Source organism: Erpetoichthys calabaricus, chromosome 2 (genome assembly GCF_900747795.2).
Source record: "Erpetoichthys calabaricus chromosome 2, fErpCal1.3, whole genome shotgun sequence".
In the NCBI taxonomy this organism is placed as follows: domain Eukaryota; kingdom Metazoa; phylum Chordata; class Cladistia; order Polypteriformes; family Polypteridae; genus Erpetoichthys; species Erpetoichthys calabaricus.
The window spans coordinates 164157994-164176231 of NC_041395.2; the positions used below are offsets into that span (position 1 = coordinate 164157994).

Sequence of the window (18238 nt, forward strand, 5' to 3'; positions counted from 1 at the left end):
AAAGGAGAAGTGCCCACCCAGTCTAATGTTGGTTTCTGCCTTGAAATTACTGGAATAAACCCCCAAATCCTTCTAATGGACAAAGTGATTTTAAGAAAAATAAATGAGTACCATGCAGAACCATGAAAAGGAGTAGGCCCATTGTCTCATTATGTTACAGAAGGTAAGGTTTGCCCAAGAAAATTGTGCCTTTAAATGTATAATTTAAAAACAGAAACGGAGCACTCCCCAAGTAAATTCAGCATTATGCTGTCAATAAATTTAAGCTTTTCTAAATCATTAAGTGTTTATGATTGAATGCAGTTATTCTTGAGAAATGCTGTCCTGCGTTTTATACTGCATCACTTCACAGTACAAAGGGCACAGTATAATACTTAGCCCTGGTTGTCCGGTGGTGTTTCTCAATCATTTACCCAGCAGGCCACTTCTGTTTCATTTCAAGTTAATAACTGCTTGGCCGTTTATAAAAATATCATGTTATTTTTATAAAATTACTTGGGGCGAATTTTGTGTGCACTCTTCTTTGGCCTTCTTCTTCTGGGTTTTTATGGCGGCTGCAACTCTGTTCCATTTCCTCGAGTTAGTCAGCTCTGTCTGGCCACCACTAAAAAATGTGTTTTCTGGAAACTACAGCTGCCTGTTCAGATGAAGCTAGGTCATAACCACCTTTGCATTCCTCTCTTACTTCCTGCCTTCTGCTCTTTTAAAACGAGACAGTCTGGAAGCAAAAAAATCACCCATGACACCAAAACCGACGAGACTGCTAGACAGCAACCTCCCCCACAGTGTTTCCGCAGCCAGCGGCAGCCCCGCGCGTGACGTAAGTAATGACGCATGTCCAGTGGGCGGGGAGACGTGGCGTGTCTGGGAAGGCGGCGGCGGCGGCGGCGGCGGCTGTGCCTCTGGGGGGTGAGGAGGAGGAGGGGGTTAGTGTCTGTCTGCGTTAGGGATTTCACTGCCAGACGTGGAGGAACAGAGGGCGAAGGGAAGGAAAGACTGCAGCCAAAGATGAGCTAGTATGAGACGGATTATCGACCTATGGTCATTCATTTGTGCTTGAGAAGCACTATTAATCGAAGACAAAATTCATCGTTAGTCTGAACGCTGAAGGTGTAATGGGAGCAGTGCAACGGTTTTGGAGAAAAGAAGGACACCGTGAAAGGAACGCAATGCACGTATACAGATACGAGTAAAGACAAGGACATTTCTCTTCTTATCTGTGTGTGGGCGGCGGGATCGCATGTGCAAGATAAACGCGCAGACGGGGTTGTGTGCAGTGTTCGCCGTATTCTGGGGTGCGCGCGCAGTAAACGGACACGCGCAAACCTCGACAACTTGGAGATATGGGAGACCGTGAGTGACGGCTCCTTGCTTGCATATGTGCGTGACTAAGACAGACAGACACAGAGAGAGAGAGAGAGAGAGGGTGGAAAGGAGGAGTGACTGTGACATTGTGCGTGAGAAAAAGAGGGCGAGCGAGAGTCTGCCGGGAGTGCGCAACGGCGACAGAGTTGAATCAGTAGAGAGGACACGCCGCGAGTGAGATGCCAGGAGACATCAGCCGCCACAACAACGCAGCACGAGTGTGCAGTGCAAAGGAACACTAACCCGGTATTGGATCGCTCCTATCCGGAACGAACGAGCGCGAATACTTGGACGTATAACCGGTACCACGAGACCTCTTCTCATTTGAAGGCTGATTATTCCCTTGCTGACGTTATTCACGAGTTCTTCCGAGCAAAGGCACCATCTGGCTTGAATGAGACAAGGTCAGGGGCTGTTGACAGTGGCGTTTACATTGGAGCTGCCGGGAAATACGTGGATCTGAAGCTAATTTGGGATACGATGCATATCTGAAGACGGTCTGACACCAGGTAATTGCATTTTATCCTCTCCATCTGTGACTTGATTACCGCCTCAGTGGTTACCCTCCCCTTTCTGTTGTCCTTTATTTAGTAACACTGACTTGAGTAAAGTAATTGGTATTTGCATAAATATTTTCTGTACATTACATTTGCTTCTGAATGATGTCATTTTTCTAAGTATTAATATAGTAAAACTGTTTGAGCTTTTTAGCAATATGTCCCCTAAGATATATGTGGAAGTATGGATAATACCGTAACAGAATTTTTCAGGTAGCTGCAAACACAAGTAATATAGGTAGTTTCAGTCCTTGGTGTGAATTTTTTCCATTCATCCTTGTGCCTAACTGTTTCTGCTTTGTCAACGAGTAACTGAAGAAGTGAATGGATGGATATATGCAAGACTTTGAAATTCAATTTATATTTACGTGTTTCTTTTTTTTTTTTTTTTTTTTTTTAGATAAATGTGAATTTCCACCGTTCAAATATGTAATGGTCACAAGTCAATATTTTTCAGCCCTTACACGTTCCAGTTTTCTATATATACTTTAAGTAAAGGATGATGAGCTCTCAACCATCCTTGAAAGGGACGTATAACAGCAAAGTTCATTCTACAGAGGATATGAACAAATCTGCCAAAGACAGGCTTGAGGAAGGACCAATTAAAAAAAGGCCACTGCTACACCTGAATAACCGAACTGTTGATGGGACTTCAAAAAGCATAAAGGTCAAACAAGAAAACATGTATGAATCATCACCTGCTGAATTCAGTGACTTGGAAAAACAGAGAAAACAGAACACTGCACCAGTGGGGAAGGCCCTGGACATAACTCCTGGCCTAAAACACACTTTGGCTCAATTTCATCTTAGTAGTCAGAGTTCTCTTGGTGGACCTGCTGCTTTTTCAGCTCGAAACAACCAAGAATGTATGTCTCCCAGCATCTACCTGTCCCATTCATCACCTACGGTCCAATCGGGCCCTCTGCTTATTCCTCCAGACAGCTCAACTGAACTGACTTACTCTCTTCTGGAAGGAGAGTACATCTCATGTTTCATGGTGGGTGGCGAGAAAAGACTCTGCTTGCCCCAAGTCCTTAATTCAGTTCTGCGTGATTTTTCTCTTCAGCAGATTAACACAGTTTGTGATGAATTGTACATTTATTGCTCAAGATGTAATGCTGATCAGCTTCATATTTTGAAAGTACTGGGTATTTTGCCAATCAATGCACCATCCTGTGGGTTGATTACACTGACAGATGCTCAAAGACTTTGCAATGCTTTGCTGCGTCCAGGCTTTACCCTACAGAATGCCAGTAAAATAGCAGGAGAGGGTGTTTTGGCTCATCACAAAGACACAGAATCAACATTTGAGGTAGAGCATGAGTGTCTTGGCAGATGCCAAGGCTTCTTTTTTATACAAATATACACACAGCCTGAAGCGGCATGCATACAGTGTGCAGAATGCCAGATGATGTTTTCACCCCAGAAATTTGTAATGCATTCCCACAAATCCCCAGACAAGAGAACCTGCCACTGGGGTTTTGAATCTGTAAAGTGGCGTTGTTACCTTCAGCTTGCCAAAAAGTATTATGGGACTCCAAAGGAGAGATGGCTTAAACAACTGCTTGATGAAATCAAGGAGAAGTTCAGCATTCAACAGAAAGAGCAGTTCGAAAAGGTGAGTGTGAGCATTTGTGGCCAGTATGGTTGTTGAACGCTGTGGAACACAATTATTTTTTAGACATTTTGTTTGATGCATGAAGCTAGGTGATCTTTGCCCAAAGCTTATATGTGGAATAATGGTTACTAGATTATTCTCATTAGAGCACAAGTAACATTCTAGAAAATGATAAATGCATGTATAGGGTTGAGGAAGCAAGTTATAAAAAATATTTGCTTTATTTTGTCAAGAGTTGTATTTGTATAATTATTATTAATAATGGGTTGCTTTGCAAATCTTTTTTTCCCACCACCCTAGCTGAAGAAATACATCTGTGTTCATTGTAACATTAATTAATTTAATTTTAACTGCTTTATGCATCTGTCGTCCATTATTTAACAGTGTAAATGTGAGCAAGTGCTTGTACTTTAGAGCAGAAAAAATGGTATTTTGAATAATATGATTCACTGTAAATCATTTGTACAGCTGGGCCTTTATCCTTCAATATGTTTTGTTTTCTGAGCCATGATGTCGTTATTTTTAAACCGTTTGTAGTTGCCCTTGAGAACTGCTGCATTCTCATGAAGATATTGTTCCTATAAAGCTTTAATTTTTATGAAATATAAAAGATGATAGAGAAGCTGTTCTCGCAATATTTCATTGGGGCATTACACATTTTACAGTTTCTTTTGGAACATTTACTGCTTAAGTACACTATAGCAAAAGCACCCATATTTTAAACCAAATTGTTTTAATGAAGTTTTGTACTAGCTGAAGGGCACTGTGTCTCAATTGAACCAACCGTGTTTCATCTCATCTGTAGCTGATACTCAAAAGTTATCATCATCATCATTGTTGTTTAAGTTTTTTGAATAACATGGTATGTGATGTATAACAAGTTCACATACATTTATAAAATCTGTATATATTTTCTTTTAATAGTGCCAAATGTGAATCCATACTAAAATGAAGTCCTTTTATTCTTTTACACACAAATGTTAATGAGAAAAAGACTAGTTGGGTGTATTACGACCCTTTAAAATGCTCTTTTATTTTTGAGAAATAGTCAGATTACACAATATGTAATGAAACTTCCTAGCTTAAAGCTAAGATACGTATTTGAGACATTAGCTCACATATAATGTCACATCTGCAAATAGGCCTTAATGTTAGTTTGCAATGTGCTGGAATCATCTTTTTGCAAGCACATCATAATCTGAAACTTTAGATCTGTTAAACTAATCCGTTCCAGTTACTGAAATGATCAAGAATAGGAAAAACATTAAAAACAATCGTGTTTGATTTTAAGGATGCTGTTTTTTATTGTTTTATAGTACTGTTGCGACTAAGTTGGGAAAGCTTCATAGTAGCTAGAATCTGCTTACAGAAATTTTTTATTTCTTTAACTATTCCTGTTCAATTTTGTTTTTAAATTGATGTCAGCTCGTGTTTGAAATAAAATGCGATTTTAGTATTTAATGAGCTAAACCTCACTTAGAGTGTGAATAAAGTCTTCAAAATATGTACCGGAAATTTGGTCTGGTATCTTGTCTGAGTTAAAAACCACACATCTGTGTAAGTGCAGAATTATAGCAATCTAGACTCTTGTTTAGATGTGTTGACATTTCTGCAAAATAGTCTGTGCTTCTGATGTAACCTGGTGTCACTTGATCAGCCTTCTCTACACTGGCCTCCCCTTGGACTTCTGCTCTCTGGAAATGTAAACCACAATGGTTTGAAAACTAATTATTTTCTCGCTGCATAACAAGCTGTAAACATTTATGCTTTGCCATACTTCTGTCTGGCACTGTCTGGCCCCTTAAAGAGTCTGTCTCTATGAATTTGATTTGGGGGGTGGTGTGACACTCGACAGCCTTTTTTTTGACTCCAGTGATTTCTGCTATTTTTAAACCACAAGTACAGTTTTAATACGTCAATTTGTATCGCAAAAGGAAAATGAAGCATGGGCCATCTTTGTAATTACAGTATTTTTCTGCATTATTTGCTACTTTCATTGCCATCTTAAGCTTTTAATATTTTCATTTTTTCCAGTTGGTATTAAGTAGGATTATTTTGTCTGGTGATTAAAGCTTTACAATGTAAAAGCATATATTTTAAATAATACTATAAATGTAGAATTAACTCATTGAAAATATACATGTAGTCTCCTAGTTTTTATTCTTTGTTTTAGAAACACCAGAATATTTTGAATAAATGAAAGATATTAATTCAAAGATTTACAAATACTGTTTTTTTTGTTTTTTATTGAGAACTTTGTATGTAGAGCTGTCTACATTTTTGTATTTAGAACAAAACAAAGAAATATTTTGAAAATGCTGGGCTTTTGTCTACAAATATTAAGTCATATTTTTATTTTAATTTCATTAACATGCTCTCCTGTTTTTCAACTTAAGTTATGTGTATATATTTATGTGTTTATATACAATATTTATGTGTGTATATATATATATATATATATATATATATATATATATATAATATATAATATATATATATATATGTATAATTGTGTGTGTGTGTGTGTAGTGGTTGAATGTAAGTGAAACTCTGGATTAAGGAAGAAATGTTGGGACACCAACTGGGTTGTCACGTTTAACTCTTTCAAACAACAAAATACATAAATGTGCAATGGTGCTGCAAATAGAACACATAGGTGGTTGTCTTTCTCTTAAAGTGAGTGGGTTTTGCTTTCTGTTGGAGCTTTGTCTCTGCAGTTAGCTCAAGTCGAAGTTAGACACCTCTCACTGGAGAAGTGTGGTTTTATAGGAATTTCCTCAGAAGGGGTAGAGGCAATTGCCCTCAGTAGACAATTTCTCTGTGCTGTAGAGGAAGAAACAGGTGACAAGGTTAGTGACCTCCTCAAGTAGGCCTGGAAGACGACCAAGTGACACTTGTGTATGGCGTAATATATATGTATATAATTCTCTCTCTCTCTCTCTCTCTCTCTCTCTCTCTCTCTCTCTCTCTATATATATATATAATATATATATATACTTATATATATATATACTATATATATATATGCAGTAGACTAGAATTCTATACAGTGTATTTCAACAATGTACAATTACACATTATAGCTGTAATAAAATATTCTGAATATGTTTAACACCATAGGGCAGAGGAAGTGAGAAACACTGGCACAATTACTGAAAATCTGCAATGTCCTGTCAGGCTTTTTTCAGGAAATTATAAACTGAGATGTCATATAATTTAATTTCCCTCTAAATCTAGACCAGGGTCACTTGGGATTGTGGTAAAGGGAGGGCTCTAAAGCCTATTCTAGCTACCATGTAATGATATGGTCCATGAATCAAGCAGTCAAATTTCCCAAGACGGAGATATTATTGAAAGCACATTCTGTTCTAATCGTGAGGTCAGTCTGTTATGATGTTGCTTTGTTACTTTTCTCATCAACTGTTAAGTTATTTCTAATAGGTTAGAGAGTTTGGAAGAGTAGTATTAAGGCACTTGCAGAACAAGAACTGAATGAGATGGTGATAAATTAGTCACAATCAGTAGATATTGCCTCTGCATTGAGCAAAAGTTATGTAGATTAAACTGCTGCGACAAAAGCTCATGAGGATTTAGTAAACTAATAGGGATTCAGTAGAGATTTAAAGGGTCCAATATGTGGTCCTTCACGTGAACTCGGTTAATTCCACTGAGTAGTAGCCCTATGTCAAAGGTTTTAACATCTATGGTTGTGTAAAGAACAGAAGATAGCCAGTGTCCTTTAAACCCAAAGTTCTTTTTCTTAAATATGCATTAATATATACAATAATGTTTGGCAGTGGAGAACACTTCCATCAATACATGTTGAAAATGAATTTTTGACCTGTAAAGCATTTCCAGTCTCCGTATTTTATTATTGGGCTGCAAACAAACACTCTGACTTTGGAAGGAGGCAGAAGTGAGTAAAACTATTCCTGGTAGAACAGCCGTGGAAGCTAAATTGAACTCAGAGTCCTTTCTATATGCCTTAACTATGTGCCCCAGTTAATTGTAATTGCTATCAGTTTACCAGCCCTCCCATGTTCCACTAGTCACTTAAGATTTGGTAACATGGTAGACAATATTTTAAAGCAGGCGCACTTTTATCGGCTGTACCTGTATATAATAACAATATTCCAAACATCTCTAACATATGTATTCAGATGATGGAATATTATCAAGTTTTCAGTCCTTTGGAGATTTTTAAATGGTCAACATTTATGCTTTGTTTCAGTTGCTATCTCATAAATATCCATCTGTAGATAACATTGAGAGACAATGATACATGTATCTTTATTTTTATTTTTTTTTAGAATTTCATAAAAAGAATGGGACTCAGCTATTCAGATAATGCATTCGGCTTAGATAAACGAATCCTATCCCACCTCTCAAAAACTAAGTCTAATTCTTAAAAGTGGAAAAAAATGAAGTTATCTTTCTCAAAGAAGTGATTCATGAGGATTTTTTTTTAATTTGGCAAGAATTTAATCAAAGTAGCTTGCTAGGTCTTTGCTGGATATTTTGTTTTAAAATATGTGTGGAATCACATTCTGCCTTTTTGCATATACTGTAGGCTTTTCAAATGGGTAGCAAAAAGAATATGTGTGTTTTCCTTTCAGTTTGAACAATTGATTTTTAACTGATAGCAGGCATATCAAGCCCTCATATGACTTCTAGAATTAACAACCCAGATATTTCAGCCTGCACGCTGATTTTATTAGCTGGGATATTAAAGGTATGAACCATGAATTGTAGAAAGACAAAGTTCTATCTCATCTCTATTCTCTGAAGGCAAATAGTGCCTTTTTACAAAAGGCATTTGTGCATATTAGAGACCATTCTAGATTTAAAGAAAGGGTTGAGTGGATGGTTTATTCTTACTGTAGTAATAAAGTAAAGATATATCAATATTAGTATGTAAAGCAATATATATTTTTTGTTACAGCTGAAGTGATTCTGATCATTTTTGGAGGATGTGCATCGCTGTGTTGTCATGGCTGTGGAATCGACATTGAATTAAATAATCCTGTTATAGGTATCCAAAGGGAAAAACAGTGAAAATATATATATATTTTTTTAATTTTCCAACTTATGGAACCTCAAACTTATACTTGCAAAGAATTTTAACAGTGGTTAAAATATGTGTTCCTTATCAGCTGTAACATTATGTAAGACTACTTTAGTATTTCAGGATTTCTTAAATCGTAAGTGTTGGATCCTCTTCATTTTTCCTCCTTGAGGAATTATGAATATTCACAAATTTAACTATGGTATCATTTTGACCATAGTTCAGTCATCATGGCAATCATAATAAGACAGAGCCAGTTCCTGTTATAATTCTCTCAATAGATCTAAAAGCAAATGTAAGGGGAATATATTGACTTTATTTCTTAAGCTTGATCATGATCATTTACTGTGCTCTGAATTTCTGTTACTTAAGTCAGTTCTGCTGCACAGTTACTGCTGAGCTATTAAACAGAACATCAAACAATATTATGGTGGAATAAGTAGTATCTCATACTCTACTGAATCCAATAAAACAACATTAATATAACTAACTTTCTTAATGTAAGTGAGTGTAAGTAATCCTAACTCATCACAAAATTCCAGAAGTCATACGATAATCAGAACGTGGGAAAGCCACAGGTCCAGGAGCATATTTGTCAGAATTTTATAGAATTTTCTCTTATTAAATCATAACTTAAAACTCTTCATCCAACATATATGTCCTGCTGTAAAAAGAAAATATGTAAACTTCTTAAACTGTGAATTCTTATGTCACTTTACTTTTTAGATGCTACTGTTAAGGCATTTTGCAAACAATAGAGAAAAGAGCTGCCTTCCGTCATGTTATAATCCTAATAATCATTCTGAGTTTGTCAAAAGGAAATTGTCATAATTCAATCTTTCTTATATGTAATATATTTTATATACTTATACATATATAATATATATATGAATCCCCAGAGGTCTTGGTGCCTCTCTACATGATCACATGCATTTAACAGTGGAATGGGAGTATTGTTTGCCATTATAATTACATTATGAGTTTGAAGCTAATATTGGCATGGACTAATCTGTTACCCAAAACCTCTATTTACATGAACAGTGTAACCACTGATTTCTTGGCTTTATACAGTAACCGATGTGCACTGCTGATATGCTGCTTTTTAGAACAGATTTTGGCCATGTCTATGTGTATTTTAACATGATGAAGGGGTTCCACAAGTCCCGGTACTTAATTTTAGATTGCAGAAGAATATATTAATCTAAATGTAAGCATTTTCTTTTCATTGTCTCATCAGTGTAAGATACATAGGAGTTGAAATTACACCATGACTTGTAACAGAATGTTAATTGATCTCACTGTTTGTGTAACATAACATTATATAAGGTAATAAATATCTTTTAAAATTATTATTTCAAAAATTTTAATCTTTTTCTGGAGTATCTCTCTTTATATATGAAAGTCTTAAAAACAGATGCAGCTGTACAATTTTTTGTCTGGAGCCGAAGAAAAATAAATCCGATGCAGGCTTGACTTTACCCAGCTTTTAATTTTCTTATTATGTTGTGAACTGTTTGTGCTTAGAGACTAAACCTATACTTACGCAATGCACAGCTTTCATACAAGTTTGTGCATTAATATTTACAGATTATTGTAAACTTTGAAAAAAAAATTCCGTGGTTGAGCAAAAACTGTCATTCTTGTTTCATTGTGAGCAAATATAATAGTAGAAGAGGTATGTCAATCATATATTTAATAACTTTTCATATTCATTGGCATGCACATAGTGTGGAGAACTTTAAGAATTGTATATTGAAAATCTGTTTTCAACTCAGGAACAGCTCTACATCCTTTTTCTTTTTTTTTTTTTTTTTTTTTTTTTAAACATTCATGCTAATCTGAGGTTTTGCTAATACCAACATTGATTTTCCCTCCTAATCTCTATGGTGGTTTTATTATAAACTACCATTATTGACACAGAGAGTATGTTACTGTACACTAATACTTTAACAAGAATACAGTATATATAGATAATCTGAGATATCACTGAGCACAAGTTATTTACAGTTCTATTCTCAGATAATAAATGGAAGTTGTCCCTAGACATTTGAATACAATTTACAGTTATTAACTGAAATAAACTATATTTGCCAACAAAGATTGTCTGAAGTGTAGTTTGAATTAGATGCAAACCTTGAGAGATGTCTAAGTACCTGTCACCCACCACAGTTTGGTTATGCTCATTTTTTATATCATACTGACTACAGATTTCAATTACATGTTGACCAATGTCAGGGTTACTATAAAGACTAATAATTTTATAGACCTTTTAAAGTTGGGGATAGTCACTTATGGTTCTGGTGGGCTGCAGAGGCTGTAGGTTCCAGCCAGATTCCTAATTAGAAGACAGTATTTGCTGATAATGAAACTTGCATTTTACTATATTGCTTGTTAGTGCCTTCATTCATCCAAGACAAATTTTAATTATATTACAGAATTTCCTTTTCTGAGAACATTATGTATATATATATATATATATATATATATATATATATATATATATATATATATATATATAATATATATATAATATTTAGTGGACCATAACAGATTTACACTTCTCAATCCTCCCCTTTTTCCTCTCATTTACTTCTAAACATTTTATTAACACAAATACTTAATGATACACATTCACTATTGTAAATTGAACCAAGTTATCTGAAGAGCTAGTGGCTTCTTTGTAATCTGCATTTTGTTATTAACTGTGACTAGTTAAGCAACTGCAAAACAATTAAAACTTAAATGCAGCTGCTTTAAGTAAAATATGCAGTTAAGCATGTTGAATTATAAAAATTGAGTTAACTGAAATTAAGGCTAAAAAATATGTTGCTTTTGCAGCAAATAAATGGGTTCTGATGAAAAAATTTGCTGGGGTGAAAAACCTGCAGCCACTGTGGTGCTCCAGGACTGTAAGTAATGATCCCTGCTCTACAAAATAAGATATTTCTTGGGTGAATAAAAGCGCAAACAAACAATATAGTGAAAATACCAAGTCTCATTATTAGCTAGATCTGTCTTTTAATTAGGAAACTGGTTGGAATGAAAACCTTCAGCCACTGCGTCCCATCAGGACCATAAGTGAATATCCTCTTTAAGGGTAATACTGGATGGAGCACCAATTCTTAATGAGCAAGATGGTAACCATCACTACTAGCTTTCCGTCTTATTTTGCTTTTATTGCCAATGGTTCTTAAGTTCTTTCATTAGGGCCATTTTCATGTTTTTGTTTCAACCAGTTTATCAATCAGTAAGTCATTTAACCATTAAAGCATAACTTTGTTTTATTAGCCTGTCTTTTTTTTTTTCTTCTCTTATTCTGCAATCAGAAAAACACTTTAGTATGAGATTTAAATTTGTGAAAAATTATGAATCACAGAGGAGACGGAAGGGCAAGTGACGCTGAACTCTGCAAAGAAGTAGATGTATCAGTGTTATACCTTCTAGCATGCTCAGTAATAAATAACAGTTAAATAATCTGAATACCTTGAAAAGTTGTAATAATAAAACATTAAATTATCCCTATGTAAAATACAAAAATGCTTGCTACAATTTAATTAAAACTTGGCAAAACCAGCTCTGAAATTTCTGGATTGACACCAGAACACACAAACTAAGCAATAACCGTGTGCTTAATTAAGGTAGAAATCCAGTTAAAAGCTGGATGGAATGAAAATCTTCAGCATTAGTGGGCCCTAAAAGTTGAATTTGAAAACATTTGGTTTGTAGAAATCCTAACTGCAATACAAATTAGGATACCAATTAAATTATATGCTTGTGTGCTTAGATTGCCTGATGATTATGTGTTCTATGCAAGGTTCAATAATTGTCTAAAGTAAAAGACTGGGTTAATGTATTTACTGCAGTCTTAGCCAATATGAAAAACTGCATCCAACATTTGGCTAACAAATGCAGTGGACAGCCACAAGCTGCTGGTATTTATACTGATGTTTTATATACATCTTTAATTTACGTTCAGTAGAGACATGCACTAAACTGGCCCTACAGTGCGTGTGACGTGTGCATGTGTATATGTATGTTTACCCTCACAGGTGGTGCAGTGGTAGTGCTGCTGCTTTGCAGTAAGGAGACTGTGGAAGACTGTGGGTTCGCTTCCCGGTTCCTCCCTGTGTGGATAGCGCTTTGAGTTCTGAGAAAAGCGCTATATAAATGTAATGAATTATTATTAATGAATTATTATTATTATTACCCTGCGATGGATTGCAACCTTCTTCAGGGATTGTTCCTCTTCTTTACCACCGATGTTTATGGTATCTGTTGTATGTTCCAAACAATGGAAACCATGCCTTTAGTCATTCTGCTCTCAAACTTTGGAACATAAGACTCGCTGGTATTTTAGCTATTATCACGTGGTGTTTAAATCAAGACTCAAGGCCTTTTCATTTGATTAAGCTTTTAAAACTTTACTTTTCTTAAATTAACTGCTTATGAAATTTATATTTTCTATTTGTTATGTAGTTTTTTTTTTGGTATTTTTCATGTAATAATGATGTGCTTCAGACAATTAACCTGCATGTCTTTGGACTGTGAGAGATCAGGATAGGTGAATTGATAATGTTAAATAGACCCTGGTTTATGTGTGTTCACTATATGATGGACTGGTGCCCTGTTCAGATTTTGTTTCTGCCTTACACTTCATGATTGCTTCAGTAGACTCCAGCTACCCCATGACCCTGTCCTGGATAAGCGGGTTAAGAACATGGATGGATGGATGATTCAACATTGCACTAATAGAAAGATAATGTGAGAGCTAATGGTATTTTCTTCAGCATAGCAATACTTTTTCTTTATGACACAAATCAACTTGGAAATGTAAACTTGCAGGATCACTTGAAAAACAGCATACAAAAGAAGGAATGTCTCATTATATAAATATCTGTCCAGGGCTTATGTAATTATTATTGAATGAGAGATAGCTCTTGACAAAATAACTTTTCATTGATGGTTAAGTGCTGTTATACCAACTATAGGAAACTTACCTTCCATGCTTTGTTTTGTTTTTATTTTTTTTGTATTAGAGATGCATGTATATGAATTATATACTGTATTATACACAGGTAAACACCTATCAGTCAAACAGTTGATAGTAAGAAATATATACTATTTATATTATTAATTTCAGGCAGGCATAAGTCCGAGTCAAATACACTTTTAAATTAGATAACATGAACTGTTAATTTAGATAACATGAAACTTGATATTCAAAAGCTGCATCCAGCCTGCGATACACTTACAACGCCAGTCTCTTAGTTTGTTAGAAATGCTTTGGGGGACTGACACTTTTTGTCTTTGATAAAGTCCTTGTTTGTTCTGGCATTGTGTTTTAGGTCATTGTGTTACTGAATGTCAATGAATCTGGAGGCATTTTTAATGACAGGCTGAAAAAAGTTCTGTACACTTTTGAAGTCATTATGTTGCTAATAATTAGCTATTTAATCAATACTAATGAGCATGCCAGTCCTAGAGGCGACCATGTACTCCAAGCAATGACCATAACCTCCACTACTTTTCACAAATTAAGTGGTATGCTTCAGATCATCAGCATTAAATTTCTTTCAACATACCTCTACTTTGCCATTTTTTAGTATAGATTTATCTTTGTCTCAGCTTTCCATAGGATGAAATTCCTGGACTTTACAACTTCATTCTGTACTTTTTTGAAAAATGTAATTATTAATTTTTAATGCCTGGGATCTGTGTGCAAAAGGTTGTTATACCTCTACCCCCTGCAGTGTGGAAATTGGTAGTAATTTCATAGACAATTTTAAAATTTCTATATTTGGTTCCAATAACTTTTCTTATTATTAATTGCAGTGTGTTTCTATGGTCATCCTATTTATTCTTGAACTAGCTGTGTTACCTGTCTAAGACTGGTTGTAATCAACATCAACCATAGTGTTAATGTTTTCAGTGCACTATCTATTGGAAAGCATTTTCTAATGTATGTAGTAATAAAATGCATTGCATTTGTCATTCCAACAGATGGGGCATCAAAAACATTTGTTGTAATAAAATGCATTGCTACAAATATTTGTGACGTGGCATCTGCCGGAATTACTGATTCTTCAATTCCAGACAAACTAAATAAATTATTCACCCTTTTAGAAGCTTATAACACAGATCATCTTTTGCAATGACTTGCTGAAAATGATTTTAATAGGTTTTTGAAATAATAAAAACATTTAAAGGTGCTGGCCTAGATGGTTTTACATCTTGTATCCTCACACCATTGCAGGCAGTTAGCTCTTCCATTCACATACATTTTTGTCTTTCACTGTCCTTGTGTTTTATGCCTTGCCTAAGATAGTATGCCAAAATGGCATCTTCTTGGTCATCATTTAATATTTTTGCTATGAAGTACTTTGAAAGGCACACATTGCTACAGATTTCTGGATTCTGTACACTCAAGATCCTGCTTAGTTGACCTATTATCAGATCAGTTGATTTACTGCTATCCCTCTGGCCCTACATAATGTCTTTGAATACTTTGACCTATAACATGTGTGTTAGGTTGTTTAATTATTAGCTACTGTTCTCCCTTAAATAAATATTTTCCCTTCAAGCAAGTCTTAAAATGTAGATATGCTGTATGGGTCTGTGTAGCTCCTTCCAGAATTTAATGCTATGCGAAAAAAAAAAAACGTCATTCACATTGCCCCAGACTAAATTCACTTTGTACTCTAGTCTACACAGCCAAATATAGTTACTGTAACATAATCACATTTGTTATTGACACTACAATAAATGAGCTGTTAAAAGCCTAGGATAAACAGTTGTGAACCCTAAGATGCTTCAGATCCCTTTGACATCGATCACATCGTCTCCCTGGAAACATCTCACCAAGATTGTATTTTAAAAAGCTTATAAAACGCCTTTAAGACTATGTCACACTAGATGAGTTTTTCAGCGATTTTCATTTGTAGCCTTAATTTACATAATCTTAGCACTCCCATGAAGCTGAAACACCCAATCTGACATACCTAACAATTGAGTCCAACTAGCCTATGATTCACTGTCTGTAGTTGTAGGGGCAGGCTTGTGTGTGCATGAGAGACGACAGCCAATTAACACTCATCTGGAAGTATAATGCATAGAATGTAGCATCGAGTAATAAGGAACACAGTTGTTTTGAACCTCGCAAACAGAAGAAAGGCTCGTCATTCTGATCTCCCACATTTGATGTACTACCACAAAATGGAAAAAAAAGAAAAAAATGGCCAAGATTGCAGCAGTACTGCTGTACCTGTTACCCCTTTTATACAGTGCCAGGTCCATAAGGCAGTATGTTATTGATTGTCACAAAAAAGGCATGACTATGCTGGAAGGTCAACCTGTAACATGAGTAGCAATTTTTCAGTCACTTAAATTGACATGGTCCGACGACGGGATCAGTGACTACGGTCAGCAAAATCGGATAATAATCCATGACTAGAAGTTAGGTAATGTGACATTGACTTTAGTTTCTGAGGGACCCAAGGAAATTCCAAATGTGCTTGAATTCTTCTTACTGCACCATAAAAATACCTTCACTTGTGGTGTCACATTGCAGTATGGTAACAGAAAATTTTTGCAGAGGGATGCAGTTTATCATTTAGCATTAATATAACTGAATCCAGGCATAATTTGTCTTTTCTACATTACTGGATTCACTAACCAAGAATCAAACAGCTGTCAGCATTATAAACTGGCACCAACGGTACCTGAGCAACCAAACTTGCATTAAAACTACAAAACTACAAACTACATTAAAAAACAGTTTTCTTTTTACCCACAAATGGTACAGTTCTGATCAGTTAAAGCATTGCGAATTTTTGACTGATATCCCTTATCCAATTCAAATAATTTTATTCTTCTATAGTGCTCTTCACTGAATACAGTCTTAGAGCACTTACACAGATTTCCAAACATAATACAGTTAACTGTAAAGTAGAAAATCTTTAACATTTGTATGCAAATTAAGGTAAACAAACAGTACATATTTTATTGTCATTGGCTAAACATAAATCAATTAAGGGTAACAAAATATTCCTGCATCAATTGTGCAAATTGTTTTTAAGAGGATGTGGCCTGTGCATTTTTTTTTTGTTTTTTGATCTGTATAAAAAGTACATAATTTAAGAATGTTTGAGGAAGTCTAAGCAAACAATGACAGATGGAAGAAGAGGAGTCCAGGAGTGGAAGATGAAGCATACTGAGCTGTTTTAAAAGTCAGAAATGAAAAAAATATTATTTTTTAAAATGTAAAGACCCATTCCAAAGTATTATACAGGTTTATAGTTGTGAATTAAATATACTAAAATTTAAAAATATTGTAATATAAAATCATTGCAACTGGTGAAACTGTATAAATTGTTGAGTATTTCTTCAAAACAAATCTCCTAAATCTTAAAAAAAAAATAATAGATTTGTGAAGTTAAGATTTTGTTATTGGTACATTTTTGGAAAATAATGGTTTGGAAATTGAGCCGTACAACACAGAAACTATGCGTTTATTTTAGAAAATGGAGAGATATCATCTCCTTGATGGAGAAGAGATGTTTTAGGAATTCATCTGTTCAGTCTTAAGAAAATGTGACCACAATTCACAAAGTGCTTGTAGGTTTTATCATAGCTTTGGGATACTTCCACAATATTTTGTCATGGTTACAAGTAGCAGTTGTAGTATTTTTACGTATAGCCTAAAAAGAAGTACAGAACTCTTTAGCATTTTTTTTTTTTTTTGCATTTGTTATAAACATACACAAATCCTGCAATGGTGTCCTGAACTACACTCATATACTGTATAATCACTTCAGAGATAGACAAGTTACATGATTTACATTTGTAGTGTTTTGGTGTGGAAGGAGGGTACATCCAGCATTTCCTATAGGTGAGTGATGTGCCATTTTGAAAATGAAAATTAAAAAATCTCTTATTTTTCTCAAATATTCTATCTAAACTATTAAGTATAATATAACATTTGTTGGTTGCTGGTCACAAGATAAGTAAACATTATGACTTCAGACGTATGGGCTACAGTAAACAGTGCAGCCAGTATTTAGAGAATGGTGTTGATAGGTCAATAGTACCTATAGTATTAGGACAAAATAACCTTTATTTAAACTTAATTTCAAAAAGACTGGAATATTTGCTTTAACGTAAATGACTTAATGTTGCTCATAATTAACTATTAGCTTGGTAATTAACATTCTTACTTTTGTAGAAAATATTTATATGTGTACACTTATGTGCTATTAGAGTGGTGAATTGCATGGTGTCAGCTGTATTTGTATTTCCAATTGCATTTTGTAGGATTGCAGGGCATACAAGTAAGTTCACATTGGCTACTGTTTATGTAGCCTACATCCTTGAAAGAACATTTCATTTTCTTTGTCACCATACCTACATTTGAAAAAGCCAAATTTCATTCTTGTGAAGCCAAGGTTTACTTTATACTTATTATTTTATAGTGAGGTGAACTGAAACCCTGACACTCAGTCTTTGCTATAGGTATATATACAGTATATGTGCTACATCACATTGTTAGGTATAAGGTTAGGGCCATTCATTGATTGAACTTAAAATGTATGGGTAAATCAAAATTCAATTCTTGGAGTTGAATTGGAATTGTCCCCA

General features: G+C 34.9%; 1 protein-coding gene across 1 annotated transcript in view; it reads left to right on the forward strand.

Moving 5' to 3' along the window:
* The first annotated feature begins 899 nt into the window (after positions 1-899).
* skilb (SKI-like proto-oncogene b) overlaps positions 900-18238 on the forward strand; it is a 39692-nt gene continuing 22353 nt past the window's right edge. Inside the window, exons 1-2 of the mRNA XM_028794728.2 lie at positions 900-1874; positions 2323-3540. Coding sequence (XP_028650561.1) covers positions 2422-3540 — 1119 coding nt within the window. The 5' untranslated portion in view covers positions 900-1874; positions 2323-2421. The remainder of the gene's footprint in view (positions 1875-2322; positions 3541-18238) is intronic.